This window comes from Neophocaena asiaeorientalis, unplaced genomic scaffold (genome assembly GCF_003031525.2).
Source record: "Neophocaena asiaeorientalis asiaeorientalis breed wild unplaced genomic scaffold, Neophocaena_asiaeorientalis_V1.1 scaffold43, whole genome shotgun sequence".
NCBI classification, from domain to species: Eukaryota; Metazoa; Chordata; class Mammalia; order Artiodactyla; family Phocoenidae; genus Neophocaena; species Neophocaena asiaeorientalis.
Window position 1 is genome coordinate 6,765,292 of NW_020173674.1, and position 26,204 is coordinate 6,791,495.

Here is a 26,204-nt window from a genome sequence, read left to right on the forward strand (position 1 = left end):
GAGGAAGAGGATCCAGTCCTACTTGAACCCCACCCTGGTCTAACCTTGATCTTCATCATAGCCCATTCCCCTCTCTGTGTTCATCTATCCTCCACCCAAACACCCCCAGATGGAAGAAGAAACTACCAACCAAAATCAAAAATAGTGTTATTAATTCTGGTGTCTCCGAAGCACGAAAAAAAAAAAAAAAGAAAAAAAAGAAAAAGAAACCCCCCTCCCCACATTTCAGCCCCAAGTCCAAGGCCAAGGGGCTACCCCAGCAGGCAGTGCAGGCCGAGGGGCCAAGTCAGTTCTGGCCATGGGCTTGAAGCAGGACCAGCCCACGGGTTTGGCTCTTAGGGCCCAGCTGGGAGGCTGCCTGCCTCAGTTTGGGGAGCCCAGGCCCTGAATTAGGATGAGAGATCAGGGGCCAAGGTCAGAGGTCTGGGATACTCAGTTCTGGTGCTCTGGCTAAGGCAGCCAGAGGTCAGGGTTCACATGTGGGAGCCAAAGCCACTCAGTTCTGTGGTCCAGCAGAAAGGGCCAAAGGCTGGGGGTCCGAGTTTCTGAATCCTGGGCTGGGACCCAGAGGGCACCAGGCCACTCAGTACTGATGCTCCAGCAGGGGCTGGGCAGCTGGGCTCTCACGCTCTTCAGCGGGGGCAGGCCAGTCGCCCAGGGCCCCAGTGGGCGTGCCACTCTCAGGAGCACTGCTGTCCAAGCACGGAATATCCTGCACTGCTCTGGGGGGCGAGGCATCGGTGCTGATGTCCGGGCTGAGGCTGAGGTCTAGGGGCACCTGAGGGAGGGGAGATAGGTTGGTAGGAGAGCAGACCTGAGCTGCCCAGGACCCGACCTTCCCATAAGAACCTTACCTGAGATTTGGGGGTGCTTCCTTTAGGGCTCCCTGAGGCTGGCTCCCCCTCGGATCCCCCTAGCCCCTTCCGACCCCCCAGGCTCCACTTCCCACTGGGACCCTCAGAACTAAGGAGGCCAGGGCCAGGGGGCCTTGAGGGCCTGGGACCCTCAGTGGGGGCAGGAGAAGCGGGGGATGGTCCAGGGAGCCGAGGGGGTGGCCACTGCAGCAGAGGAGGGGGGCGCCCATCACCAGAGCCACTCAGGGAGGGCCTCGGGCCCCAGGCAGGGCCTGGTGGGAGGGGCTGGTCACCACCACCTGTGGGAGACAGATAAGAGGGCAGAGACTTCAGTCGGCTAGGCTGCCTCTCCACTCAGCGGTTCAGCGCGGCCCTGCCTGCTCACCTGCTGTGTTCTCAGGTGTGGGTTGTGCCAAGGGGGGGTTATTGCTGAGGGAGGTCAAGCCTCCGCCTCCACCACAGTCCGAGTCATCCACGTTCCCGCCGCTGTTGCAGCCGGCACCACAGCCCTTATGAAGCCTGGGGGATGGGAGGTGGACAAGAGGTTGGTAGGGAGTGGGAGATACAAAGACCTCACAAGCACAAGTCCCCAACCCAAGACAGGTCACCTACCATATCAGAACGCAGAGTCCCATTTCTAAAAGGTTTTTGCCATCTACTTTACAGGGCTTTTTTTTTTTTCCCCTTAAGGCCGTACTGCGTGGCATGTGGGATCTTAATTCCCTGACCAGGGATCGAACCCGCACCGCCTGCAGCGGAAGCACAGAGTCTTAACCACCGAACCACCAGGGAAGTCCCTACAGGGCTTTTAAGGGAGGGCTTATCGGGGACTCCCCTGGTGGTCCAGTAGTAAAGATTCCACCTTACAACGCAGGGGACACGGGTTCGATCCCTGGTCAGGGAACTAAGATCCCACATGCCGCAGGGCGACTAAGCCCATATGCCACAACTACTGAGCTCGCGCGCCTCAACTAGAGCCCGAGTGCCGCAAACTACAGAGCCCATGGGCCCCGGAGCCTGCGCGCCGTAACTAGAGAAGAAAAACCCGCTCGTCACAACTAGAGAGAAGCCCACACGCTGCAACAAAAGATCCCGCATTCCTCAACGAAGATCGCACGTGCCACAACTAAGACCCGACACAGCCAAAGACAAATAAAATAAATAATAAATAAACCTTAAGAAAAAAAAAAAAGGGAAGCGTCATCAACGGTGCTTCAGGCTAAAGGCCACATTCAGCTCTGGCTGAGGGGGCGGGGTGTGCGGTTGGGTCAGCTCGGGGAAGGGGTCAGCTCGGGGAAGGGGTCGGCTCCCGGGGCTCAATCCTGGCTCCAGCACTTCCTCAGTCAGACCCCGGAGAGAGCCGCTTCCTCTCTCCGAGCCCCGGCTTCCTGCCCCGTGACCCCGGCCTCGCGGGCTAGAGGCGGGGGGGGGGGGGGGAAAGCCAGCGGGCGATGGCTCCCAGGCTGACGGGGCCGCCCCACAGTGCCCGCAGCTGGGGGTGGCTGCCGGCCAGCGAGGTGGTGAGGGGCGACACGTAGATGGGGTAGCCCAGCGGCTGGTCACAGGAGGAGTTGATCATGTTGCGCAGCGCCTGCTTGGCGTTCTGGATGCTGCCGCGCTCGGGGTTGCGGTTGCGCAGGAACACCAGCTCCTGCTGCTGCCCAGCCCACAGGCCGCGCACGCACTCGCGGTTCACCTGCGGAGGCCACACGCGGGGGTCAGGAGGCCGCGCCCGGAGGGGGGCCGGGTCGGGCGAGCGGCCGTCCCCACCTTGATGACACGGAAGCTGAGGTGGCGCCGGTTGAGCATGATGATCTTGTACTCGTCGGAGGCGTCGTCCAAGACGTGCCGCAGCGCCAAGAGCGAGGGCGTGTTGCTGAGGATGGCGCTGCGCCAGGCCGGGTCGCCTTCGTGCGAGATGACCAGCCGCTCCTCGTTGGCGGCGATGGCGTCATACAGAGCGGCCGGCTCCTCATACTCATCTGGGGACGTGAAGTGGTCCTGCGGGAAGGACGGAGGGCTGAGGCCGGCGGCCCCTGGCCTGGGCAGAGACCTCGCCCCACCCTGCCTGGGCACACCTCTCCCTACCTGGTGAAGCTTGAGGGCCATGCGAACCCCGGGTGCCACCACGCGGTGAAGCAGGTCCATGTCGGCAAAGACCCACTCGTCGCGCGGGGAGGTGATACGGAAGTCCCCCTTAAACAGGGCGTGCAGGCCGTAGAGGAAGGGCTCCAGGCTGGGGAAGAGGAGCGGGGAGGTGAATGCACAGGGGGCTCCTGGCTTCCTGAGCTCTGCCTCTATGTGCAGTGGTCAGAGCGGAGACGGCTCTTTATGCTGGGCCTTGGTTTTGCCATCTTGACGAGGTCAACCTCTGCCCACGTCCCTCACAGGGCGGTGAGGAGCAGGCGAAGTCACCATGGGTAAAAGAGCCACTGAAGGAAGGACTGACGCGGCCCCTGGGGGCTGAGGCCAGAGGCCCAGAGCTCTTCATGGAGGTAGAGGAGGGGAGAGTGACAGGCCCGGCTGGACTTGCGGGCACTCACCTGGCCGACATGCTGTGCGAAGCTGTCCCCAGGGCCCGGCGGCCCAGCACACACAGGCCAAAACACAGCGTGACCAGCGGCGAGTTCCAATCCTGGTCCACAGGCTGCGGCACAAGGACCCCCGTCCCCAGAGCCCAGCTCAGACCTGGGACAGGGAACTTGGGGTGGGGGCTGGGGCCCAGGCCAAGGGAGGCTGAGGGTGAGAAGAACCTGCACGGGGAGGGGGTAGGCCGAGGGGGAAGGCAGCCCCAGGGTAGCGGTGGCCGGACCTGGCCGCGCCGGGAAGCGCAGTACTGGATCCACTCCAGGTGCACGGCGCAGAAGGAGGGCAGCGAGAGGCCAGAGAGGCGAAGGTCGTAGTCCTCATCCACACTCAGTGAGAAGGTGGGGTCTGAGTCAGCATAGCCAGGTGCCCGCACAGGACGCAGGGCTGTCGCGATGCCCTCGTGGCTCAGCCAGGCCTCCAGCTTTGGAGAGCGGCTCACATAGTAGATGATGCTCTGGGAGTAGAGGGCTGGGGTCAGTGACTGGGGGAGCGCCCTTGCCCTGGCCACTGAAGGAGACAGTGTCAGGGTGAAGAGGCTTCTCCGTGGGAATTCCCTGGCGGTCCAGTGATTAGGGCTCCATGCTTTCGCTGCCAAAGTCAGGGGTTCGATCTCGGGTCAGGGAATCAGGACCCCAGAAGGCATGCGGAGTGGCCAAAAAAAAAAAAGAGGTTTCTCCCTCAGACTGAGCTGAAGTCAGCTTCCCGGGACGCCCATCCTGTGTCCCATCTCAGCTCCCTGAAGACCCACAGGCAAGTCTGCTGCCCTGCTCTCGGCCAGGGAGGGGGAAGGGGAAAGCTGACAGGAAGCAGTCCTCCTCACGGAGCATCCCCTGGAGGGTGGTGCACTGTGGCAAGTGCTCGGACGCTTGCCCTTCCCTCCTGCCCTGTTTGTAAGGGGAACTGAGGCCCAGACAGACGACAGACTTGCCCGCAATTACACAGCAGGGCAGGGTGAGCTGGCCAGCACCACAATACCACGATGCTGTGGCATCCAGACCTCAGAGGCCCCAGAAGGTCAGACTAAGGTCGTGGGGCTGCCTGCAGGCCAGTGGGGCCTAAATGCCCCTAGGTCTTGGGCCCCTTGAGGCAGCTGAAGTGTGACGGCCACAGGGCTTCCCCTCAGAAAAAAGCCAGAGGCACGGCATCTGTGCCCAAAGTCCGGGGCTCCTGGACCCTTTAAGAGATTCTGCTGGCTTCTAAGCAGGGCTTTGGGCAAATGCAGAGGAGCTCTTGGAAGTAGGCAGCTGACACAGCCAGCATGGATGGGCAGTGTGAGGCCGGCAGCTGGCAGCCAGTGAGGTTACTGGGATTCTGTGTGCTTCCCTGGGATGGAGCCAACGGGATGGGCTTCTGCCCGGGGGAAGGGTGGGAAGTCCAGAGCTGGGGAGGCTGGCGTAGCTGGCCATGAACAGAGGGCACCTAGGCAGTAGGGGAGTCCAGCAGGCTGTCTCTGGTAGGACATGGAAAGGCTAAGAGCCTGGGCAAAATGGCCACAGTACAAGCCAGGAAGAGCCAAGGGCCTCAGCTAGCTCCCTGGGTGGTGATGGTGGGGACGCCTGGAGGCCATGGTGGAGCCTCGTCAGTTCGGTTTCCGGCATACAGCAGCTTGCCTGGTAGCTGGGAGCCTGGCCCCAGCATTGCCTCGGCTGTGGCAGGTGAGTGGGCAGTCTGGGGAAGGCTGGGTGGCCCCCTTACCAAGAGGAAGGGGCACCAGGAGCCTAATGGGGTGAATGGGGGCAGGAGGGCTGTGGGGCAGCTTGGGCTCCAGGCAGACTGGCTCCAGACTGACCTTCTTGCTCAGAGGGCATCTCCGCAGCCCCCAAGAAGAACCAGAAAAAAAACCTTTGGGGACTGGGGGAGGAGCTGGCCTGGCACACAGAAGTGCTCCATTAACCTGCACAAGCACGCGGTTCTACGGAACCAGCAATCCTGGGGCCCAGCCCTGAGAGTGGTTCTCAGGGTAACAGCGCCCGCCTGCAAGCATTTGCTGGCAGCTCAGTGGCTCTGCTCCGTGTTTCACGCGGGGCAGCTCACTGAATCCTCATAAGCATCACGACTGTGGCACCTTTTCTGCCTTCATCCCACCTAACTGCAAGGATGGGTCCGTGAGCCTCAGTTTTCTCAACTGTGAAAGGGGCCTATTACACTGACCTTGCCTCTTCCAAGAGTTACTAAAAGAATCAAACAGGGGCTTCCCTGGTGGCGCAGTGGTTGGGAGTCCGCCTGCCGATGCAGGGGACACAGGTTCGTGCCCCGGTCCGGGAAGATCCCACGTGCCGTGGAGCGGCTGGACCCGTGAGCCATGGTCGCTGAGCCTGCGCGTCCGGAGCCTGTGCTCCGCAACGGGAGAGGCCACGACAGTGAGAGGCCCGCGTACCGCAAAAAAAAGAATCCAACAGCAGAATGAATGTGCCTGGGCTTGGAAATGCTGAGAGCACCCCAAGGCTTGGCTGCAGGTGGATGTGAGGGCCAGTGTCTCCGTGGCCACGAGAGTTGCACTGAATCTCTCACGCAACTGCACTCAGTGACTTCCACGAAGGACAAGGGGTAGGAGGCGCCAAGGGGGGCTAAATCTGCACAGGAAGGCTCCGCCTGGTCTGCCAAGCCCAGGGCTGGATGGGACACATCCCTGAACTGCCCCAGGCCTGTGGGGCTGCCCTGCACACCTGCCTCCCCCCAGGCCCCGCCTCAGCAGCTCCCATTCATCCTTCCAAACTTCAGCCCACGCTCCATCCTGGGCAGAGCCTTCCCTGGGTCCTCCAGGCGCCTCCACACGGCCGTGATTCTGCCCAGCCTTTGAGGCAGCTGCGGCAAGTCAGCTTCCCCTCAAGAAGCTGGACGGGGCGGCGCTCATCTCAGCCTGCTAGCCGGGGGCCTGGCTGGGGTCTGCTACACCGCCACGAGAAGCCCACACTGGCCGAGAGGGAGGAAGTGGGGAGACCTGGGCAGGAGCACCTCTCAGGAGACGGGGAGAGGAAGGTGGACAGGACCGTAACCCCTGGGTGACCTGCAGCTGGGAGTGCCTTTTTCTGGACCACAGCCTCTTTCTTGGTGACGATAAGTATGGGGCAGGCTCACAAGCCCTTCCCTAGGAGTGGACGGGTGGAAACATCCACAGCAGAGAAAGTGCAGTTTCTCTGACAAGCGACACAGATGGGGTGCCCACTGGCAGTGAAGGACAGCTAGGGAATGCACAGGACTGCCCTAGAGAGAACCTCAGGTGGGCAGGCTCACCTGGACTCCAACAGGCCACCCCTTCTGGGCCCACGACAAGCCCCAGGGAAGATGCTAAGAGAGCGTGAGGGGACCTGTGAGCCCCTACTCACCCCGCTCCTGTATGCCCTCATCATCCCTGCCACCTTACAGAACTGCGAGAATCCCCACTTCTCAAGGGGGTTGACAGGCACAGCAAAGAAGGCGATACCTCAAGCTTCCCAGAACCCAATCCACAGCTCCCTTCGGACCCCACACCGTGCCTCACCAACCCCCTGCCATGTCACCACAGGCCTCGAGACCCTCAGGCCCGGCTTGGCGTGCCCAGGCTGAGACAGCGAGGACCAGGCCTGGGCTAAGCCTAGCTCTGGCACTTCTCCTGACTCTAGGGCCTCGGGCAAGTCACTGCCCGCATCTGAGGCAGCGGGACCTCTCCTGGAGGGTGTGGAGGGCTTCACCCAGCTCAGGAGAGGTGCCTGGCAGAGCCCAGCCCTCAGTGAGCACCGCTGCTTGGCAGCTGCTCCTAAGACTGTCGTTCCTGCCACCACTGTTCTATTACCGTCACTCTGTACTGGGCGGGGGGTGTGGGGCGGGGCTGGTGCTCTAGAAGGCTGGCATCAGCAATGCCCCTCCCAGAGAGCGGATCTGTGCACGTGCTGCCCACCGGCCCCCAGGACTCACCACCCCTTGTGAGCCTCCTGGAGGAGGGTGACAGGGAGCCCGCCGCCCCGGGCTCCCCACCGTCAGAGAGTCACATGGGCCTCTGAGGCCCGCTGTCCAACACTGACACTTTGGAGGCTGATTAAACTCTCTGAGGCCTCTGCTTCCCTTGGGCAAAACAGGCCCCCAAGGATCCAGAGGATGGCCTTCGGGATGCTCCTGGCCAGTGAGCAGTCACCGGCGGGGACCCCTGCCCCCAGCCACCTGCCCCTCATACCCTGACGTAGTAGGTGATGAGGATCTTGCGGAGGTCGAAGACCTGCAGCATGGAGGCAGCGTTGTTGTCACTGATGCTGTAGCCCTCCAGCACGTACTTGCTGGCTGTCACTTCCCAGGCCAGCCAGCGCTGCCCGAAGGCGGCATTGAAGGACAGGACCCTCGGCAGGTGGCCAGGCTCGCAGCAGCAGCAGCCCTCATCCTCCTCCACACCCTCTGTGATGGCCTCCACCTCACGCTGCTGGCAGTACGTACCTGCGGGGAAGGGGGCACTCCAGTCAGGGGGCCACAGGGACACCCCAGCCTACCTCCTCCCCAGACAGTGCCCAGGCACCTCCCCGAGATGCAACGCAAGTAACCATTATTAAGTGAACCGATTAACAAACAAGCCCCTTTCTCCTGACTCCCAGTGGCCGTGATGGGTGGAACTGGGTCGTTGAGGGTTGCGGGGAGGGGACAGGGTCTGGTCCCTCATCTATAGACGCAAAGACTGAAGCTCAGGCTTGTGTTGCTCCCGAGCTGTGCCTAGAGCCCCTGTGCATCTGTGAGCCCCTCTGAAGCTGGCATCTTCCAGGCACAGCTTCCTGAGGGCAAGGAGCCGGCTCACTCACCAGGGCTCATGTGTGGCCCCCCACCTGGTCCTGGCCTGAGACTGCAGAGCAGGCCAGCGGAAGCTCCAGGTCCGAGCTTTCATCAGAGCAGCCTGGTCGCTACAGACCTGCCACAGTCAGGGCAGGGACGGGGCTGGGCCGGAGAGAGCCTGCCGCCTCACTGCTCGGACTAGGAAACCCAGGCCCGGCGGACAGAGCCCCTTGCTCAAGGGCCCCAGCAAACCGGAGCAGAGCAGGGCTAGAGTCCAGCCCCGACACACCGTCAAACTCAGCCCCACGACTCACCCCGGAACTCGAGGCCACGCAGCTGGAAGGTGACGAGGCCGTTGCCGACCTCGATGAGGTGCACCAGGGCGTTGAGGTAGTCGGAGGCCAGAACAAAGCAGTCGCCGGGGCCGTAGTTGCCCCAGCGGCCCAGCACCAGGTCCCCACACAGCGTGTGCTGCAGCGAGCGAGTCAAGTGCTCGTAGAAGATCGAGTTGAGGTTGTTGTCATCAGCTCCTGGAACCCAGGATGGACGGACAGATGGACAACGTGACACGTGAGCAAGGCTCCCTCCAGAAAGGCCCCACCCGAAAGCCCCCGATGGCCGGGTACACACCAGGGTTCCGGTCCAGCTGTGTGACCAGGCGGGTGTTGGAATGATCCACACGTTTAGTGCTGTTCAGAGAGAGAGCGACAACACAGGTGGCCGAGAGGGCAACGCTGCCCAGGGCTTAACGACTGCTCCCACCAGCCCCAAGCACCTCCCCTCCGAACCCGCACCCCTGCACTCTGAGGCAGACGTCACGACAGCCCCGTGACAGAGGGGGAGGCTGAGGCTCAGAGACATGAGGGGACTCACCCGGGACCACACAGCCAGGAAGCCCAGGGTGTGAGCCCGAGGCCTCGGCCTGGCTCGAGTTTTGCCTCGTTTGGGTCAGCCACCTCACCGAAGCCCACAGCGCCCCACCCAGCCTGGGCTCCAAACTCCTTCCCGTCTCCCCGCAACCTGCCCCCCGGTGCAGCCATCCCGCTCCTCTGCCAAGTCTCTCTCAGGGACGCCCCCGGAACTTGCTTCTGTGTCCCACGAGACTCACTTGTAGTCGCGCTCCCAGAACTTGAGGGGCCGCGCGTAGGACATGATGAAGACGGCGCTACCCAGCAGGGGGTTGAGCGGCGTGGAGAAGAGCGCGGAGAGCAGGGCCTGAACGAACAGCATGGCCGAGTCTGGGCACGAGTCAAGGAGGTGGCAGGCACGCAGGACCCTCCCCGGCCTCCCTCACTAGCCCCCCACCCCGTGCCAGCCCGCCTGGCGGCCCCCAGCCCCATCCAGGCCACGGTCCTCCCTGCACACCCGCGCCCAGGCAGCAGGCGGCAGGCTGGGTACGTGGCACGGCGAACGGCTGGGCAAAAGCGTGGAAAGCCGAGCCCCACGTGATCTGCCAGGGCGCGATGTAGGTCAGCACAAAACGCAGCTTGTACAGCAGGTCCCACAGCTGCAGGGTTGGAAGGGGGGAAGGTAAAAGATACGCAGATCACTCACAGAGAGGGGGGGTCCACCAAGTACCCACTCAGAGCCTTGGGGCTACGCCACTTGCTGCCTACATGGGAGTCAAGCTCAAGATCACTCCCAGCTCTTACACTCTGGACCTGCCTCGAAGCCCCCGATACCATCAGCAGCTCCAGACAAAGCAACCAAGGGGGCGTTAGCCATTTAATTCGTAGAACCACTCCGGGAGCCTCCTACTGCTGTCCCATTTCTCAGATGGGAAAACTGAGGTTCGAGAAGGTAGAGCAGACTTGCTCAGGCCATGCCACTCTCAGAGATGAGGCTGGGCCTCAACTGTGCTACCAGGAGTTAAGAGACAGTCACAGGCCCTGCCCTCAGAGGGGGACACAGTCTGGATCGCCATCATCCTGGGCCAGGCCAGAAACCAGACTAGAATGCCCACATGAGTGAGCTGAAAGCTCAGGCCTGCACTGGGGTCACCCTGCAGGCACCACTGCAGACTCCAGCACAGAGCCGGGGAACGGTCCTTTTCAAGTCCCAGCTGATCACCAATGCTCCAGGAGACCTGAGGCAAATCACTTACCCACTTTAAACCGCAGCATGCTCGCTGCCCCGCCAGGAGCCGCTGCGAAGGCCCCCAGTGTGGCTAACGTGGACTGGGGAAGGTCTCCCACACCAAGGCACGAGAGGCCTGCTCCCGCTGCACAGCCTGGAGCCTTGCTGCACAGTCTCACCTTGCTGCAGAGCAGGGACATGAGGAAGTAGTCGAGCAGGAAGCCCTGGGAGAGGCGCGGGTAGTCGAAGTGGAACAGCAGGACGGTGAAGGCCAGGGTCAGGTACTGCTGGGGGGGGCAGCAGAAAGCCGAGCGCAGCAGCTTCAGCCCAGCCACGGTCATCAGCAGCGCCCGGCAGCTGTGGGCGAGGGGTGGGCGTTAGGCACTGGGCGGAGACTCAGCACAGTGGGTGTGGGTGCCCATCCCTTTCTGGCCCTGGCCTGGGCTCTGCTGGGCAGGCCCCTGCTCTTCTGGCCCGGTGCCTCTTCGTCTCTGCTCTCTAAAGAGGTCACCCCCTTCAGGCACACTGGAGAGACACATCTGCTCTTGAAGAGGCAGCTGCGGCACCGGAAAGGGTGTCAGGAGCTAGGGGCCTACTTAAGCTTGCTGGGCAACTGAGGCAGGTGTCCTTCCCTCTCTGGGCCTCAGTTTCCCCCCGTGTCACACGGAGATGTAGACGGTGGGATGGCAGGGGGCTGGCGGTCCTCACTAGAGACAGAACTTATCCGGGTGGCTGACGACCGTGTGGGCGTCCACTGTGAGGGCGTTGAGCACCACAGCAGGGTAGATGAGGTACTTCTCCACACACTGCAGGCCGGCGTACAGCTTCTCAAACCACATCACCTGGGCAGCACCTGCAACGAAAGGTGGAAAGGTGGGACTGCTGTCTAGCACCGGGTCCTCCGCATTCCCCTCCAACCACGGGGCAGGATAGGTGTGCTCTCCAAAGGAACCTGGACAGACGGCAAACCCCAGGACGTGGGGATGTGGCATTCTGGGTCCCTAGAGACTCTGAGCGGTTGCGGGGCAGGTGGTTGATCTCTGGCAGCCCAGATGAGGGCAATGAGGCCGATGAGGCCCAGGTCGGGTGTGTTGGGGGATTAGGGCAGGTGCTCTGCCCAGTCGGCTGTCTGTGAAATAAAGGCTGATGACAACACCCCAGGTGCCCACCGGAGCCAGGGCGGGCAGGGTGAGGCCCAAGTACACAGTGATCCTCAGCCTCAGGGCCCTTCTGAAGGGGCCCCTGCCACTTGGCTCCAGCTGACTTCAGCCACATGGAGATGCTGGCCCAGTGGGCAAAATCCTTCATTGTCTATGAAAACAAAGGCATGTGGACCTTTGCATAACAAATCCAAATGTTTATGGCCTTCCCTGTCGGTCCAGTGGGTAAGATTCTGCGCTCCCAATGCAGGGGGCCCAGGTTTGATCCCTGGTCAGGTAACTAGATCCCACATGCATGCCGCAACTAAGAGTCTGCATGCTGCAACTAAAGATCCCACAAACTGCAATGGTGATCCCGTGCGCCACAACTAAGACCCGGAGCAGCCAAAATAATAAACAAATAAATATTAAAGAAAAAAAGAAAAGAGTAAACAAATCCAGGTGTTTAAATATAGGCTCAGGGGTGTTTGTGTTGCAGAATCCAAGTAAAAACGCATGCCAGGCTGATGTAGTTTGTTGGTAGCCAACTTGTAATTCTCGACAACGTGTCCCTTTAAGGTCCTGGAGTTCTACTTCTCCCATCTCCTCAGAGACTGTGAGGCAGGTAGGAAAAGGGCAAAGCAGGCAGGGTGAAAGTGAGGCATGGGCTGAAGCGGGCGCAGGAGCAGGTACAGAGGGCAGTGAAGGGGCCGCAGGGCCAGTGCCAGAGCGGACGCGGAGGTGTGGGCAGAGGCTGCCCCCTGCTGGCACTCTGAGCTGCGAGGCCTGTGCTCCCATCAGGCTGCAGGTCCACTTGGAAATCAGGGCAGGAGGCGTGGAGGGGTCCCAGCCTGGGGCGGGGGGCACTCACCGCGCACTTCATACTGGCTGTACTCCAGCGGCTTCAGCACGGGCTGTGACAGGCAGAACCAGGGCAGCTGTTTGCGGAGTTGCGGCAGCAGGTAATGGGTGAAGAAGCCCACGGCCCCAGCCAGCGCATACAACACAAAACCCAGCACGGACTGCAAGAGGGAGAGGCGGGAGGCTCAGCCAAGGGACACAGGCCACAGGGCCATGGAGCCACCTGGTACAGGTCAGCCAGGGGCAGAGAAGGACGTGAGGCCATGGCTGCCCAGGCCCTCAGGGCAATCGGGCTCCGGCGGAAACTGAGGTGGGGGGAGGGGGAGGGGTGGCCTGCGCCACACGAACCTTCAGGGCAATGAAGACGGTGCTGGCACTGATGGCAAAGGTGAGCACAGCAATCACCACACACATCACCAGGTCAGAGTGCAGGACCTCGCGCTGCAGGGTCAGGAAACACCAGCTTGGGTGTCCCCGCCACCCAGTGGCTGACCACACCCCCGCACCCCAAGACTAGACCCTGACACTGCCGGTCCTCACCACTGACTGACGCATCTTGTCTGGCAGGGGGTCTGGGGGCTCGGCGCGGGCCGTCTCCAAGCTCCGCTCCTCCAGCTCGGGGAAGAGCTTGCTCCGGATCAGGGACCTGGGGGGCGTGAGAAGAGTCAGGGCCTGGGTCTGGGGAGGCTGCCCTCCTCCCACAGACACCCCCCAACCCCTGCCATGTCAGGTGGTGACAGACACGCAAACACGTGTACGCGTGCGCACACGGACAGGTACATGCGGGCACCCACCAGAGCACGGTGGGGTCACTGCTCTGCCGGCTTAGGTGGTAGGACAGCGCCACCAGGAGGCCACAGAAGACAGAGAAAAGGACGGGGACGTGCTGTTCTGGCCAAGGAGTCTGGGGAGAGAACCCATGCTGGTCAGAGGGGATGAGGATAAGCATGGCGGCGGGGGGCGGTCCCCCAACCGTGGGAGAAGCCACTGCTGAGCCCAATTCACAGCCCTGTCCCAACAACCCCCTGGGCTTCAGTATGCCCGCCACCGACAGGTCATCCCTACCTTGATGGCTCCGAGGCAGAAGCCGTAGAGCAGGGCAGCAGCCAGCAAGCTGCGCGAGAGGCTGAAGACCGCAGTGAGTGGGCTGGTGGCGGCTGCGAGGTGAGCGACAGCCTTTAGTAAAGCCCAGCTCCCGCCTGGCGGCCGCCCACCCCACCACCCTCCGCTGCCCCTCAACTCCCCCAGACCCCATCCCCAGCCCACTGTTCTCGGCTCCCCCCAGCCCGGAGAGGCCTTCGGAACCCCTGGCATTCTTGGGTTTAAACCACTTGCCTGCGGAGGAGACAGGAGGGGAAGGGAGGGGAGGGGAAGAGATGGGCTCTCAGAATCCACCATGTCGCCGCGGGAGAAGGCTCAGTGAGCAGCCAGAGCCGCAGCCCTAATCCACAGCCCCTCCTGGGCCCCGCACGGCCCCCACACCCCCGAGCCACCCGTGGGCCCCATACCTGTGCCCCCAAAGCCGTGCATATCTATCTGCTCCAGCAGGTACATGAGACAGGTGTTCACCTGGGGCAGGAGGCCCAGGAGGAATACGAACGGGAAGCACAAGGTGAACACTGGCGGGGAGGGGAAGCGGAGGCCCGGTCAGCCTGCAGGCTGCCCCTCGGCCCACCCTTGGGGCCTCGCTCCCTGGGCAACCTCAACCCTGCCCGGCCTTACCAGTGGCTACATCACGGGCGCAAAAGAAGAAGGAGGCGGAGAAGAGCGTGAGGCCATAGAGGGAGACGGGCGGGAAAGGCTGAGCTGAGCCCAGGGCGTCCAGCAGCCAGATGAGCAGACAGCAGATACAGAAGTAGACAGGCCGGCTGTATGCGATCACCCAGTTGTGGCCCTGGGGAGGGGTGCCTGTGAGGAGCCAGGCCTCCCCTACTGAACACCCTACTTGTACGTGCACACACACACGCTCACATGTCCCGTGCCTGGCCCTGGGTCCAAGATAGAAAGCTTGGCATGCTGGGGGCAGAAGGACCAAGGAGCTAGGGGTGATGTGGGTGGTTGAGGGAGCCCTGCCTCTCCCCCACCCGACCCCTTCCCCACCTGGTCTCAGTCCCGCCCAGGACCCAGGCCTGAGCCTCGTGGGGAAAGGTGCTGCTCTGCTGGTACTCACGTGCATGGGGGATGCTGCATCAGGCTGGACACTCTGGAAGAGACAAGAGCTACACTGGTGATGAGAGCCAGCGCCCACGGGAGGGTCAGAGGCCCCAGGATCTGTTTGATTCCACTTCTGGGCCCTTATGAATGACCAGGGCAGGCCCCTGAACTGTCCTGAGCTTCAGCTCTCTCATTTGTAGGATGGGGGGTGGCTACAGGGGATCTGAAGCATCTTAACTGCTTTCGAGCGGGTTTCGAGCTCAACCCGCTCAAGAGGGATCCTGGGAAGGGGGGTGCATCTGGGAAGAGATGGGAGGGAAGAGACCCAGGAAGCCAGGCCTGACCTTCAGCAGGGAATACTGGCAGGAGGCGATGACCAGGCAGAACTGGAAGACCCAGATGTCGGTGAAGAAGCCCTTGAGCAAAAGCAAGTAGCCCAGGAAGGCGACGAGGCTGCTCAGGCCGACACCGAGAATGTTCTCCACCAGCCCCCGTGTCCTGGAGAGAGAGCAGGGTCAGAGCACACCCACCTCCTCACCTGCTAGTCGGGCAAGGGGTTAGGGGTTGGGGGAAACAGGAGCCAGCCACAAAGGCCCATGTCCAGGCCGGTGTCCACGCCAGCCGTCATCCTGAGTATGTGAAGCTATGCCCTCTCAGGGCCAGGGCCAGGTGGCACCCGCTCCAGGAAGCCACTCCACTGCTACCCTGCATCCCGATCCCAGTCTTTGCCCCCTCTAGACCCTGAGGCCTCAGGTGCCACCACTCTGGCATCTGCCCATCTCCGGCTCCCACTCGCTATGCTACGCACACAGACAATGCCCCCAAAACACCGGTCACAGCGCCGGGAGAAATCCAGAACACAGGAAGCCAGGACACAGGTTCCAGGCCCAAATCATTCACCCCGACAACAAACGTCATCTGATCTCTCTCACTTTCTGGGCCTCAGTTTCCTCCCGAAAACACGGAAAGCTAAGACAGATGATTCGTTAGCTTTTTCAGGGTACAGGATTCAATTTACTTGACACTCACCCAGAAGCAAATAAAAAATAACACACTGAACAGGAACAACGTCTCCAGCAAAGCTCTGGGAGAGGAGTGACCAGAGCACCACCCCCTCGGCCGCCCCTCTGCACCCAGAAGCACCTGAAGAAACCCCACTGCAGACTCCAGCTCTCCACGCACCCTCAGCAACCCCAGCAGGTAGGTTCTCTGTTGCCATGACAGCCTCCACATGTTCAGAGTCTGGAAGGCCAGGGGCCAGGGACGATCAAGGACTGGGGGATGAGGGGGTGGGTGCTCACCGGTCCAGCAGGGCCAGCAGGGCGAGCCGCTCGTAGCGCACAGAGGTCCAGCGGCCGGGAAGAAGCCAGTACTTGTAGCTGTGCTGGGCCCGGGGCGGCGCTTCCTCCATCAGTGTCTGCTCCTGGGATTCGTGCAGGGAGTCCTGGTCCAGCAGGTCAAACTGCGGTCCCCATGGCCGCGGCCATCAGCCCCGCACCCCCCGCCCCCGTGGTCCACTGCCACCCCCCAGCACACACTGGCTGGTCAACACAGAAAGTCCCCACCATGTAGCAGCCCCGCGGCCTGCCCTGACCCTTCATCCAAGGGCCTACTCCTTCCTCCAGCTTCCCAGGACGGGGCTCAGTGGCCGTGGGGGCTTCCAGGACTGCTGGACGCCAGGATTACTAGCTCCTGCGTCTGTCTTCCCCACTCAGGCAGCATCTCCCGTCTCTTCCTGGGCTCAGAGAAATCCACCTTATCCTTCAGGAGCCAGCACAAACACTACCCTCCTCCCAGACAGAGCCCTCAGGGTCACTCAGACCCCCCTACCCTGGAGCACACGGAGCGCCAGCCCTGAGGACGGGCCTCGGTGCCGGTGCCAGCACTGCGAGGCCCTGGACCAACTATTTAATCTCTTTGGCCTTCTCGTGTCTTTAATTCAACAAGTGTTTACGGGATACAACTACGAGCCTGTCCCTGTGCTGGGCTCTGGAGAGCCCCGCAGCACAGCCCCTGCCTCTGGTGGAGACCCTCGGCTGTGGAAGGATAACACTGCTATCCCATGTGACCGTCAAGAGAATAATCGCGTCAGGAAGGGGCACGTGGGGCTTCTGGGCGCTGCCCGTGGACTCTCTGTGGCCCTGGGTGTGTGGGTGCTACTTTCATGACTGTCGTTTAACTGAGTCTGTGTCTCATACGTCCCTAGTACTTCTGTTATTCCCTGGCCAACCACATCAGTTATTGCCTACGTCAGGACGCTTTCAGGAACGAAAGGTGGCGCTCTTGCTAGCTCTGCTGAGACCGACAAGCTCGAACAGCATGCCTCAAGACACCCCACGTCAGGCGCCCAGCACAGGAGGCAGCACTGCCACTGCCAGGCGAGCTCAACTGCCCCTTCTCCAAGTGCCACTGCTAACACCCACCGTCCCCACTAACTGTGGCCCCTCCAGGGCAAACAAAACTATTCCAGACATGTTCGTTGAACGAGTAAATAAATAAGCGACTCCTTGAGCCATTCAGGTCCAGGACCTGTGCACCCTGCCATCAAAGGTCAAGACAGCTATCTCAAGGCCCCTGGAGCCCTCACTCAGGGTGACCTGTCCCTCCTGGTGCCTGGGTGGATGCTTGGTGGTCTGCACCCCGCCCCCTGCAGCTCCTTCCCCGATGCTGGCTCCTCACCTCTGGGATCTCCAGGGGCACTCGGCGCACCTGCATGCCCTGCAGGACCACGGGCCGCGGCTGTAGCAGGTTCAAGCCACCTGTCGCCTCTGGGACATCAGCCGAGTGGAAGCTGGAGGAATGCGAGTGGCGGTCCCTGTGGGAACAGCAGCCGTGAGGGTCGGGGCTGTGGGTGAGGCTGGGAAAGGAATGGGGTCGAGGCCAAGGCCAGGCCATGACTGGGGGCCCAAGGGAGCTGCTCCAATACCCAGGAGCACAGGGGTGTCCAGAGGAATCAGGTGGCAGAAGTGCCTCCCTCCCAGGTCCTGGGCCTCCTGGAAGACCCTGGAAGTCTCCTGCTTGGAAGTGCCGCGGAACCAGAGACCTAAGGGATCCCTGCAGGTCCACCCTTCACCGCCGCCCACCCTCCTCTCCTCCTAGAGGTCTGAGCTGCCCCTGCCCAGCCCAAAGAAGGAAGACAGAAAATTCCCCAGAAATGGCAGCCCATTGGCTGCTGGGTCGGGAGAGCCCAAGCTTGGAGACTCACCAGGCACCATTGGCTGCCTGCTCGCCCTGCTGCCCTACAGGGTTCTCGTAGCCGCCTCCAGCCAGGCCAAAGGTGTAGGAACGCCGCACGCCTGGGGCACAAGCGTGGGACACAAAGCAGCCTGTCAGGGACAGGAGCACCGAGGCCCAACCCACGTGGGCACCAGGGCCATCAAGTGAGGAAAACCCTCTGCTGGGTTCCCCTGGATGGCAGCCCAGCCCTTGGGCACCAAGAGCACAGCTGCTGGGACCACGACCCTCAGCGGGAGAGAAAGAGGCTTGGCCACGGACCGGGGGAGGGGCTCACCGCTCTCGTCATAGAAGTAGTGCACAGCACCCTCAGAAGTGTCGTCAAAGGTGCAGGCCTCGTGCACGTTGGCGCCGGCCCGAGTGAGCAGCAGCGAGGAGGCGAAGTGCAGGGCAGAGGGCAGCGTCAGTGCCCGGGAATGGGAGGCAGCCCGGCCCCGCTGAGCTTCCTGCAGGCTGCTGGGGAGGGGTCGGCTCATGGTCAGCACCCCTTAGAGCCAGCCGGCCCCCACTCCCGTCCAAGCAGCCGGCAGGTGCTCACCTGGGCGGCGAGCCCATGAGCGAGGCGGGGGGGGTAGGGTTGCTGCCGGCATTGTGACGCCTCCGGATGGCCTGTGCCCGCCTCACGCTGCTTGAGCGGTCCCGCTTGCCAGTCTCCTCGGCAGCTGACCAGAGAGAGAGGCCCCCCGAGCTTAAGTGACAGAGGCTTGGACAGAGCCTGAGGGAGGGTTGGGGGAAGGGGGGAGACAGATGCCCCTGCATGGATGGAGCTAAAGGTCAGGCCTAGTCCAACCGTATCCCGCCTCTGTGGCCCAGCCAGGTCACCTAACCACGCGGGCCTCAGTTTCCACATGTGGAAACAAGGACGTGATCTGCTCTGCCCCACTGGTGACCCAGGAGGATGAGCATGGCTACTCAGAGTCCTCAAAGAGCAGAGGCCCAGGTGCTACCTGCAGGACCTGGAGCCAGGCGCCTGAGGTCTCTGCCTCGGTCTCCTCACCACTCCAGCCTTGCTCATCTGAGACGCCTGGCAGCCAACGTCACTAGGTCGCTGCGTCCTTGTCCATCTGCTGCCTGAGACAGAGGCTGACCAGGTCCACTCCAGCTGCCCCTGGCCCAAACCCACGTCCCTACCGAGCTCGCCTCCCCCCAGCTCTGGAGCCGGCACTCACCTCCCCCCACAGCACCATCCTCCTGCAGCTCCCCCCGCCAGCCAGGCTGGTTGGCCGCAGGTCCCCGGCGGGCCTCGGCGGGCAGCACAGCGGGCTCACCGGCTGCCAGCTCCACCCCCGCCTGGACCTCCAGCTCAGCCTTGGAGCCAGCCAGGGGGCCCCTCAGGCAATCACCCCCTGCCCCGTCCATGCTCAGCACGCGGGCGTGCGTTTTGGCGCTGGCGGTACTAGGCGTCCGCTGGGTCCCATAGGGCCGCTTGGGAGGCACAGCCGTCCCCTCCTCAGCCCCGTGCGGGGCCCGTCGTTTCCGGGGCCCCCCCGCCGCACCCCGAGAACTCTCAGGGGAATAGCAGGAAGTGGACGAGGAGCTGTCGGTGCTGTAGCGGCGCTGGGACCGGAGGCTGGAGGCCGGGCTCAGTTCACTGCCCTCGCTGGTGTCATCGTCCTCGAAGAAGCCCCCGCCTTCCAGCAGTGGCCGCCGAGGGGCACGGCCAGAGGGGGAGTGTCTTCTCACAGGTGGCCGCCGTTTGCTAGGCCGCAGCAGGGCCAAGTCCTTGGGCCGTACAACCAGGAGCGGCTCAGCCGGGCCCGGAGGCGTCCCTGCTCCTACGACTGTGTCAAAGGAACGCAGTGTGTCATCTGACGGGACCCCAGCATCTGGTGAAGCGGGCAGCTCTGCCTCCGAGGGTGGGTCTGTGTCGCTGCCCTCGGGGGCTTGCCCACCGGGGGGGCTGTCCAGGTGGGTCGAGTTGGTCTTCTCGCTCTTGAAGCTGCTCAACGTTTCCCTGTCAGTGCCACTGAAGCAGGAATCTGAGGAGCCGGCTTTCTGGGGTGTGGGCTCACCCGAGCCCCGCCGGTCCAGGGGCTGGTAGCCGCTCGCTCCGCGGCGGTGTTCCCGTCGACTGCTGGTCCTCACCAGGGCCCGGTCGGGCCGGGTCAGTGTCAGGAAACTCTTGCTCAGCTCCTGGCTGAGGCTCCCCTTCAGCAGGGGGCTCATGGGAGTGTCAGCCACGCTGCTCCCACTCCAGGGGGCGCCATCTCCAGCCAGGGGAGAACGTTCTGAGGAGTCCGTGCTGGGGAGAGATGGGTCTGGGGCAGCCCCTGGAGGCGTCTGGGGGAGGTCTCCAACTATCAGAACACAAGAAGACAGAAGACGACAGAATGGCATTCTACAAAAGAGACTGGTGGCTGAGGGGGTCCTATGGCCCCACTTTCTGAGAACCCGGTGGGGCAAGACACAGAGGAGGTCCAATCTGAGAGAACACAGAGAGCCCAGGGAAGTAAAAGTTGGGGTGACTCAAAGACAAGACAGCTAGTCTTCTCCCCAGGCTCTTGCCAACATGCCCACTCACTCAGCTTCTCCTGTGAGCTTAGCTTCAGCATCTCTCGATCGGCAGAGGTCATGATCACGTTGTTGCTGCCCTGCTCCCGCACCAGCTCCTTGATGTCTGCAACCACAGCCCCAGAGGCGTCAGCAGGACCTCAAGGCCTCCACGCGCCATCCCCTACTCCACACCACCACCTTCAGCTCTGAACAGCAGCCACCTACCTCTGAGGGGCCCAGAGTCCTCCATCCGGGGCAGCAACTCCTGAGCAATAAAAAAAAAGTATGAAGGAGCAAACAGGGCAAAAAGTAGGTTCAGGACATACCCATGTTGGGGACAGGCTCTCAGGAGAGGAGTGGGGAAGGGAGAGGGCCAGGACCACTCACCGAGACCTGGTTGAAGCCAAACACGGAATGCTGAGAACTACAGCGTACGGGGGGTGTGGAACTCACTTTTCGAAATACTGTCATCTCCACTCCAGGATCCCTAGCAGTGGAAAAGAAGAGTAGCTTTCAGCTAACCCTCCCTCTTCATACAGTACTTCTCCCAACATCCCCATCACTCTACTCTCCGCACAGATCCCCCTGATAAATCCAGGGCCAACCATAGAACATTCAACCGTTCTTGGACCCAATGTTCCCTAAGCCCCTTCTCCATCCTCCAGCGCTCAGGCCCAGGCACCAAGGACCCTCCATTTCCAACACAGGCCCTGCCTCGCCCCACCTGGGCAGACTGCCGTCCCCCTGGGCAGGCTCTTCCTCTGGCTCCCCCATGGTAGAGCTGCGCTTCTCCACAATCTCGCCCTGGTCGAACATAGCATGCAGCCGATAGTTCACAGTCTTGATGGCAGCGAAGATGACAGCCACCACAAGGCAGTACACACCAGCCACCATCAAGCTGGGGGGCAGGACCTGGAGGTGGCAGCAAGTCAGGTCCCTCTTCACACAGCCCTGCCCCCGTGGGGTGGACCTAACGCCACAGTCAAAGCTAGGATTCACAAATTCACAACAGGACTTCATCGCCCCTGCATACAACTAGTAAGAAGGCCCTGGCGGAGGGCCCTGTCTTCTTTCTAACTGGAGAGAAACGAAGTGAGGGTCTCAAGGTCACCCAGGCCAGAAAATTTTGGCCTCTCCTCCACACACTCCAAACTCCGCACTGAGTCCTCTTCCTACATCCTAGTGCCCAAGCCACAGCCCAGAATCCCTGCCAGGTTGCACCCCTCCGTGACATCTGCCCTCCCTTTCCCCGGCGGGAGTTACAGGTGGCGGCAGCGTCTCACCATGTACAGCAAGAAAGGAAACGTGAGCAGGAATATCCAGACATAGAGGTGGAAGCAGTTGGAGAAGGTGCTCTGGTGCGGGTCGAAGAACCAACCGCCGGTGAGCGAAGCCCACACCCCCTGGCGCAGGATCTGCAATACCTGCGACCCCATGGCCCCGCCGCTGCTGCGCGCGCCCTCCTCCCGGGACCCTCATGGGGGCGGCCCCCGGCCCATGCCCCGCGTGGCGCCCGAGGGCCCCGGGGCCCGGCCTCGCGCTCACGCCATGGCCTCCCCCAGCGGAGGAGAGAGGTCGGTGGGGCTAGGGTGCGAGCAGGGGGCGGGGCCGGCCCGGGCAGTCAGCGGTGCGAGACCCAGGCGCGGGGGTGGAGACGCATCAGAGGCGGGGTCCGGGCCCCCACCCCCGGCCCAGATCTGCTCCCAAGGGCCGGGCCGGCAGGCAGGCGCAGGGCACGGGCCGGGCACCCGTCGGCGGCATCCAGAGTTGGGCGTGGGGTGGATGCTCTGGGGGTGCAGGCGACGGCTCCCTCGGTTCCGGCCCGGGGAAAGCCCTGGTACCCTGAGGTCCACTTCCGGGGTCACAGGTCACTCGTTTTGGGCTCCGCGCTCGCCCCGCTTCTGCGGGAGCCGGCCCAAGGGGGAGGCCGGAAAAAGGAGCCGCGAGCCGCCAACCTGCAGTGGCGCATGCGCCCAACGAGCCCAGTTGGGACCCGGAAAAGGAAAACCTGGTGGCTTGAATGCGCAAGCGCAGGGAAGTGGTGGAGCGCTAAGAAGCGGGAGAGTCCTTTGGGCGTGCGCAAAGTTCAGGTCTAAGGGAAGGGACGATCCGAAAGGCAGAAGCGCTTGGGCGCATGCGCACACCTAAACGTTGCCAATCTAGCGGAGACCACTGGGCGGAACCCAAGGGATAGTTGAGGGGCCATCGAGTAACGGCGGAGTTAACTGGCGCAAAATTCTCCCAGTGAGTTACAAGAGGCGGGGAAAAGGATGGAGGCGCGGATCTCCCTTGGCTTAAGCGACAGTTCGCTACGGGAGCACGCCCCTCTAGATCCGCCCTTTTTAGCGATGGACCTGAAACCTCACGTGCTACCCCTACTTCCAGGTCAGAGCTCAGACTTAAGATTGTAGAGAGCGATCCTCCAAGAACAGGCAGGAATAGTCGAAGTAGGATAGCGTCGTTTTTCTTAAAGTGACAGGCTCAAGGCAATTGGGGTCCATCCAGCAGTTACGAGGGCGGTTTAGCTATTCTGATTCCAATCACTGAGCAAATTTCTTGACCGCAGTTGCAGGTTTCCGCCCCTTCATGGGGAAGAGGCATGAATAAGTGGATTGTTTCCCAGGTGAGGGAAAGAGGAGAGCCTTAGACAACTCGTTCCAAGAGCTCGAGGTGCAGCCAGTTCCGTCCTCCTTGTCTTACGCACCCCCATCCCACTAGCTCTGCAAAGCTGAGCTTCAGGCCCCAGTTTCACATACGAAGAGAATGAGGCGCAGAGAGGATGGGTCACACAGCCCTGCAACTTCGGAGCCAAGACCAAACTCGGGTTTGCCCCTCTCCCAAGCCCGGTTCTTTGCCCCAATTTTGCTGATGCGGATGTAGAGAGTGGGGATGGCCCGTCCTTAGTGGAAACCAACTTGGACCCTAAACCTGCTGTCATGGGGGATCGGGGCTACCCTTCCCCACCTTCTGCCTCTCATTGCCCGCCTACCCGGGAACTCCCAGGCCCAGTCGCCCCGCAGCCTCTGGGAGGGGAGCGGTGCTACCCGCCCGCGTCATCTGATGCTGTTTCCTGCAGGAGGGAGAACAGCGGAAAAAAGTGAAACTCCACCCTCCACCTCTGCCTCCCGCCCCCGGGGCCAAAGTACAAAGGGAGGAGGAAGAAGGGAACGGGGTTGGAGCCATCGGGTTGAGAGAGCCCAGCCGGGAAGAGGCAGCTTGGCCCAGCTAGAAACACTCCAGCCACCCCCTGCGCAAAGAGACCCAGCCGGAGTCCAGGCGCTGCCCCTTGCTGGCCCCACCTTACACTTGGCGTGTGCCGGAGCCAGACTCCCAGGACTGCTCCAGACTGAGGGACGCCCGGGCCCCTCTGTGCCAGCCATGGTGAGACGCCGGAGGCCCCGGGGGCCCACCCCCCGAGCCTGACCACACTGCCCTAGGTCGCCTTCCCCCGGAAGCCCGAGATGCGGGGGGCCGGGAGGCGACACTCCTGGCTCCCCAGAGAGGCGTGGGTCTGGGGCTGAGGGCCAGGGCCCGGATGCCCAGGTTCCGGGACTAGGGCCTCGGCAGTCAGCAAGGGTGGGGACCAGGGGCACCCAGGGAAGGTCCCCCACACCCACCAACGCCAGCTCCCAGCCATGGAGCCCTTGAAGAACCTCTTCCTCAAGAGCCCGCTGGGGTCATGGAACAGCGGTGGCAGTGGGGGCAGTGGGGGCGGCGGCGGAGGTTGGCCAGAGGGATCCCCGAAGGCGGCAGCTTATGCCAACCCTGTGTGGACAGCCCTGTTTGACTACGAGCCCAATGGGCAGGACGAGCTGGCCCTGCGGAAGGGCGACCGTGTGGAGGTGCTGTCCCGGGATGCAGCTATCTCAGGCGATGAGGGCTGGTGGGCGGGCCAGGTGGGAGGCCAGGTGGGCATCTTTCCGTCCAACTATGTGTCTCGGGGCGGCGGTCCGCCCCCCTGCGAGATGGCCAGCTTCCAGGAGCTGCGGCTGGAGGAGGTGATCGGCATCGGTGGCTTCGGAAAGGTCTACCGCGGCAGCTGGCGCGGCGAGCTGGTGGCTGTGAAGGCAGCTCGCCAGGACCCCGATGAAGACATCAGCGTGACAGCTGAGAGCGTGCGACAGGAGGCCCGGCTTTTCGCCATGCTGGCACACCCCAACATCATTGCCCTCAAGGCCGTGTGCCTGGAGGAGCCCAACCTGTGCCTGGTGATGGAGTATGCTGCCGGCGGGCCCCTCAGCCGTGCCCTGGCTGGGCGGCGTGTGCCCCCCCATGTGCTCGTCAACTGGGCCGTGCAAATTGCTCGTGGGATGCACTACCTGCACTGCGAGGCCCTGGTGCCTGTCATCCACCGAGACCTCAAGTCCAACAACAGTGAGTTTTGGGGAGCATGGGTGGAGGTTGGCATGGCCCAAGTACACACGTACTAACAACGCTTAGCTGAGCCTACCTGGGGATCTACTGGAGGCAGGAGTTGCTCCCCTAGGGGAACCTCAGTTGACCAGGGGTGCCCGTGGGCTCACACTAGCCCCAAAGCAGGAGTTCCAGGCACCCAACAGAGTCCTTCATGCCCCATCCCCAAAAAGAGTCCTTGATCCCAGCTCACAGCTGCCAAGTTAAAAAAATTGGAACCTCTCACATGGACCATAAGCAGCTTGCCTAACCGTGGCCACTACCTCAAGGAAGGAGGAGTGCTGGATGCTGGCACCCCCTCATCTTCAGGGAACTCCCCTGAAGTTCACCGTTGTCCTGTTGGTGCCTCCTCCCCCCTCCACTTGTGGTGGGCAGCTCCTCCAGAACAGAAATCTCAAAGGGGGAAAAACCACCCTCTTCCCCTGCCCCGTGGTGGTCAAAGCTGGGGCCAGGGATGGAATTCTGGCCCCACCCCTTCCCCCCTGGCTGCATGATCTCTAGCTGGTTATTTCAACTCAGAACCTCGATTTCAGATTCTGTAAAAAGGGAGTGATCGGGAGGGTGAAACGGCTTAACAGGCTGGGCATCCGATGCCCAGCACACAGTGGGTCCTCAGCCATGGGGTCCTCAGCTGGATCACCAAGAGGGCTTTGCCTGGAATCAGCACTTGGGAGTGGGCGTGGCGGGGCTAAGAAAGACTCAAGCGGTAAGGCACTCCATCTCCAGCCATTTCAGGTCCTACACACTGCCCAGCCTGGGCCCAAGACAAGCAAGTGGCAGGTTTGGAGGGCTTTCTAAAGCAGACGAGCTTCACACCAAGCCCAAAGCAGGGAGTGTTCAGAAAGGTACCCAGTTGGATGCAGGGCCTGACAAGAGCAAAGGCAAGGAGGCAGGCCGCAGCACTGTAGTGGGTACCTGGGCTGAGCCTGCTGGGGGCTGAGGTGCAGCTGTAGAGCAAAAGGAAGGGCCGGTGAGGTCACTGCAGAGGCACGGGTGGCTCTTGGAGGGGTGAGCATGGATATTTTGAGGCCCCTGGCCTGGGCTGAGCATGGATAAGCGGCTTGTGGGGAGCAGAACACCAGGGCCCAGTGATATCCAAGTCCTTGCCAGGGCCAGAGGGGCCTGGGGAGGCCTGCCAGCGACCCCACCCACTCCTCTCGTCCACAGTAGGGGGCAGATCCCACCTCTCAGCCTCCCTCCTGGGCCCTAGCCATCTAGGGACCCCCACTCCCTGCCCCAGCCTGAGGGGGATTCCCCGAAGGCCTGGGGGGAGGGGACTCCCGTCTTCTGTTTTTCCTCCAGTTTTCTTTCCAGAAAAAATGGAACAATAGCCCAGGCTCCTGCTCCCCACCCTCCCCACCACTTCCTGCGTTTCCTGCTGCCCCTGGGCCGGCTTCCTGCCCCTGTTCCAGCCTCTGCTCTCTCCCCAGCCCAGCTGCCTGCAGGGGAGGAAAGAGCTGGGGGTAGGGGGTTTGTGGGAGAGGAAGGAGCCAGGGATTGCGCCCCTACTCCCCCCCAGTTCCCTCCCAGAGTCTGGGTGGTGGTGAAAGGCAGGCAGGGTACCCTTAGCCTTGCTGAGCCTGGCCTCCCACCTCGCAGACCCCAGTTCTAGGCCCAGGCTGCTGTCTGCGGCATCGGCGGGGGGGGGCCCCGGGGGGGG

The 26,204-nt window shown here is 62.3% G+C and overlaps 2 protein-coding genes across 2 annotated transcripts in view; one reads left to right on the top strand and one right to left on the bottom strand.

Annotated features, from left to right (window-relative positions):
* Positions 1-130: 130 nt before the first annotated feature.
* On the bottom strand, positions 131-22,091 carry PCNX3 (pecanex 3). The gene is made up of 36 exons (XM_024749423.1): positions 21,415-22,091; positions 20,856-21,043; positions 20,519-20,618; positions 20,357-20,396; positions 20,160-20,255; positions 18,808-19,935; positions 18,177-18,300; positions 17,916-18,094; positions 17,610-17,700; positions 17,084-17,219; positions 15,706-15,827; positions 14,749-14,902; positions 14,421-14,453; positions 13,973-14,144; positions 13,759-13,869; positions 13,316-13,407; positions 13,045-13,154; positions 12,791-12,896; positions 12,599-12,691; positions 12,261-12,411; positions 10,959-11,103; positions 10,430-10,607; positions 9,573-9,681; positions 9,283-9,412; positions 8,805-8,863; positions 8,489-8,704; positions 7,594-7,847; positions 3,667-3,897; positions 3,398-3,501; positions 2,943-3,090; positions 2,625-2,855; positions 2,277-2,550; positions 1,467-1,623; positions 1,240-1,373; positions 855-1,153; positions 131-778 (listed from the first exon to the last, which is right to left on the bottom strand). The coding sequence occupies exons 1-36, from the start codon at positions 21,565-21,567 to the stop codon at positions 584-586; spliced, it is 6,243 nt and encodes a 2,080-aa protein (XP_024605191.1). The 5' UTR covers positions 21,568-22,091; the 3' UTR covers positions 131-583.
* Positions 22,092-22,865: 774 nt separating this feature from the next.
* MAP3K11 (mitogen-activated protein kinase kinase kinase 11) overlaps positions 22,866-26,204 on the top strand; it is an 8,803-nt gene continuing 5,464 nt past the window's right edge. The window contains exons 1-2 of the mRNA XM_024748495.1: positions 22,866-22,955; positions 23,208-24,505. Of these exons, the coding sequence (XP_024604263.1) occupies positions 23,767-24,505 (739 nt within the window). The 5' untranslated portion in view covers positions 22,866-22,955; positions 23,208-23,766. The remainder of the gene's footprint in view (positions 22,956-23,207; positions 24,506-26,204) is intronic.